The sequence below is a fragment of the Gavialis gangeticus genome, unplaced genomic scaffold (genome assembly GCF_001723915.1).
Source record: "Gavialis gangeticus isolate Ggan-Ray unplaced genomic scaffold, GavGan_comp1, whole genome shotgun sequence".
NCBI lineage: Eukaryota > Metazoa > Chordata > Crocodylia > Gavialidae > Gavialis > Gavialis gangeticus.
Window position 1 is genome coordinate 44,173,498 of NW_017729031.1, and position 4,181 is coordinate 44,177,678.

Here is a 4,181-nt window from a genome sequence, read left to right on the forward strand (position 1 = left end):
ATGGCCTAGCTCTGACCTGGCCCCCAATGAGGCGGGTGGGGGGGAGGAGGGGACATCTGGAAGCTGGAAACAGTAGCAGTATTGCCACTGCTCCCATACCACCAAATTTCCTGACTTGTGGAGAGTCCGACAGGCCAGAAGTCATGGCTCTGTGGGCTGCACCTGGCCCATGGGCCAGAGGTTGCATATCCCTGTCCTTGTGTAACCACAAAGCACTAATACAAGTTTGAAACTTGTATAAAGTTGTCCCATCCCAGTTACAATTTGTACTGGGACCACACAATTTTGCTAGAGGTTTTCACTGATTCAACTATGGTGGTTTAAAGTGGTTAAATGAAAGGGTCTTTTATAAGATTTAAAAATAAGTTTCACATTTGTTTGCAAATGTTGACTCTTAAACTTGAGCAATTACAGCAAGGTAAGAAGTGGCCAGGAGGAAGCTGAGACACTTCTAAGTTCAGTCTGTTCTCTGATTTCAAGCTCTTTGTTCCTACTGACTAGTACTGGATCAAGGTGAATAAACAGCAGCTGGATTTTCTATTCCCCTCATTATAGCAGTACATGCATTACAATCCTGACTTTAAAAGCAGTTATTTTTAAAATGCATATTTAAGTGTGGTACTTACGGTTGACATAGCTTTACCAGGTCCTGGTCAGTGGTGTTTGGAGGCAGTGCTCGGATATAAAGGTTTGTTTTACTTAATTGATCCCATCCTGAGTTGCTGCTGCTACTACTGTTGTTATTACTGCTGGTGGTGCTGGGACTAGGCGGAGCCATTGGATGGGCTGGCACAATGGACTGCTGCAAAAGAAAGAAAGCTCTTGTCACAATGAAGTACAGATTGACTGCAGCACACTCAGTACGTAACATGGCAGTAGCCGGCTTGCCATTCTGAACATCATGTTAAAGCCACACATAATTACTCATGTGTTCTAAATATACCTGCTTCCATCACTTCTGGGACAGGACTCAGGGACATATTCTAATCTACCCAATAATGATCTGAAAGTGCTCTAGATACATGACACAGATTCAGATTATATATACTCTGTCGCACACTGCCCACAGGCACAAACCACTCTCCACTGTGGAGTCAGAAAAATATTTTAACACATGGGGACTTGGATATAAAAGTGAAAACAAAATTTAACTTCATGAAGAGAATATCTGCACCAACAATTCTTTTATAACACTTGGAACTGATACTTAAGCAAGTTCAGCAATTTGGACCAAAACTATTTTTCAAAACAGCACCAATATAAACCATACAAATACACAAAAGTATCAGAGGCCTTACAGTATTACACAATTCTCCTGTCGGTTAGGAAAGCAAATATTACTAGTACCACTACTGACACCACACTGAGGACAAGAAAACAAGGCACAGAGAGGAAAAAGCATCGTCATTTAAAAATTGCTTAGGGAAATAAATGGAATTTTTTAAAACAGGACAGTCACCAACTTTACTAATCATATAGTACTATGAAATCTCAGACAAAGGGTTATGTATGTACAAACTCAAGTTATTAACTTTTCAAATGGAGCTAGCTGCCTATGCACTTTTAGGACTTGCTAACTTTAGGCACTTAAATACTTTAAAAATCATAGTGCCTTAAGTCATCTGCTAAAGATTCTCTAGGAAGTCCACAGCAGACCCTGGAACTGAATTCAGAACTCCTGAATCCTGATCACAATGCAACAGGTAGGAAGGCAGCCTTACAAAAGTATACAATGTTGTAATTAAACCACATTTTCATTCACATGTCTGCCCATGGGGATAAGTCACAGCTGCCAAGGTAAATTCTATAAATGGCAAGATTCACCAAAGATATACCATCCACAGTATAGGGACCTTTTCCTGCTTGCTGCTACTTTTCCAAGCTTGGGAGTCACAAGGGATGGAAAGAAAAATGAAGATTTAGAGATGAAAGCTTTCTGTATTAGAAAAGTGAAACTAGTCAGGGGACAACCTGGGGGAAAAAAGCATGGAATTTTGAGTGGAATAGCTGGAAGTGCATGACATGTATCACTTAATGATAATTATGTGTTTTCCCTTTGTATTCCCCTGGGAAATTTTTACAATCTTTCAGTTGATTTATTACACTGTTAAAGTTACAAAGTGCAACCTCCACTATGATATAACTTTGCACTTGAAATGCAGAAGTATAGTTTTTGGAGAACGTTAATTCCTAACAAATTATTATTATGAGCTATAATGAATGCTTAAATAAAAGTTCAAAAAAATTTAAAGTCTCAGTTTTCTACAGTTTTTTCTTTTGTTTCCTATAATTTAGAAATAATGAACAGAGAAAAAATTTGAAATGTCACATACCTTTTTAAGAACTACATTATAAGCTCAAGTGTGGATTGAAAGTTTCATCCAGGCATGATTCAAAATGGGACTGAGATTAAACTCTCCATCTAAGGTTTGTAATGGAAACACCGATGGATTCTTAACCACAGCAGCACTAGTCATGCTGTTATACCTCACCAGTAACACCAAGTAATTCTTTTTAGGGTTGTAAGCCATGCACAGTGACAGTGCAACTGGTTTGAAAACTGTTTACAGAGAACTTAACAAACCTAGGCTAATACAGCGTTACTCCCTTTTGCAGGGGAGTTGCTTTGGCAAGGTACTTTAATGTGGAAGATAATCAAAGACACAATTTTCCACTAAAAGACTAAAATCAAATGCTTCCCTTCTTTAAAGGTTTAGAATGCTTCCCTCAGATATACAGGTACAGAAGTTTGATCTAACTTTGCAATTACTATAACATATTTATAGACAATTGTTTCTATGTTAGTCCTTCAATGCTTTTCACCTCTTACGAAGTTTTGTCTCATGGAAAGCTTGTACCAATATCATACTGGAAAGAAACTGCCTTTTGAAAAAAATCTAGCTACCCATGAGCTAGTGCTAGGCAGAGCATGAGCTTTCTTTCTTGAATGGGTAGGGGGCAGGAGGTGCAAATGTAAATTTTTGAAGCATTATAGTTTATTTAAATATGAAATTGCATCTACACCAAGTGGTTACATCCAAATATGAAGAGAATTAAATGTGTGGTGTTGCTCTCCCAAGTTTACAGACAAAGAGCTTCCTGTGCCTCAACTTTAATAACTTTCTAATTACAACTTTACAGTTGTTCAGAATATTCAGTTTTCTGGCTGACAAACATACTTTCCATGAATGGGATAGTGGCATGTTAAAAACCGTATGTTGTAAACACATTTTATATTATTAGCAATACAGCTAATTATCAGCAAAACTTTTAGATTAAAACTGAACTAATCGGAATAGTACATTTTAAAATCACTATTTATCCCCTTCATTCACATTTTAATATGTAGAATGAGAACCCAGTTATGGCTAGTTTCACTTTTTTAATGGCTAGCTTTAAATTCAAGTTCTCATGGTGGTAAAGTTTTTGAATTTCAGGAATATTTGTTATTTATCTTTTAAAAAGACATTAAAAACTACCAGAAATTTTTCAAATTCATCTTATAAAAGCTTATTTTGTAAATTGTAAATTTGGTTACAAATTTCAAATACTTTTTGATAACAGCATTTGATCTAATGATGTGAATTATGCAATGTTTTGTAATGGGATTTTCAAACTGTAACCAACAAGGAATCAATAAATAGCTGAAAATTTTTCATCTTAGATAAAAGTGAATTACTAAATTTAAAAAAATTGTACTAAACAAGCATCAGTGATGAATAAAGCTGAATAGTAAAACAGGTCTTGCCATGTAGCGACAATGCTACTTTTCATTATAAATATCATTCCCACATTGGTTTACCATTTCCTTCCTACTACTCATTCCAGAGCTAATCAGTGATTTATGTCGCCCCCCCTCCCCCACAACAACACGAGCTTCCTTCATATCCCTTTCAACATGCACTGACTCATCTAGGTAAAACAGGCTGATGAAAACATGCTGTTACATTGTACACTACACTTTGGATCTATCAGAGAATCTCCCAGGCTAGGGACAGACATTCAAAAAGCCTGAGCCTGAACTGATTCAATCTTTTTAGGTCAGTTTAACCTGGCCAGGCTGAACTGGTTTGTAACCACAAAAACATCCCCTCCGGACTGAGAAAATGCAAGCACATGCCTGCAGTGGCTCAGGCTAGAAGTCAGGGGGCACTACAGCAGCCCTCCCTTCCCTTCAAGAG

The 4,181-nt window shown here is 37.3% G+C and overlaps 1 protein-coding gene across 3 annotated transcripts in view; it reads right to left on the reverse strand.

The window, feature by feature from the left end:
* RBMS1 (RNA binding motif single stranded interacting protein 1) overlaps window positions 1-4,181 on the reverse strand; it is a 269,316-nt gene that overhangs the window by 112,696 nt on the left and 152,439 nt on the right. For all 3 annotated transcript variants that reach the window (XM_019522696.1, XM_019522694.1, XM_019522695.1), the window contains exon 2: window positions 627-802. In XM_019522696.1, coding sequence (XP_019378241.1) covers window positions 627-802 — 176 coding nt within the window. The remainder of the gene's footprint in view (window positions 1-626; window positions 803-4,181) is intronic.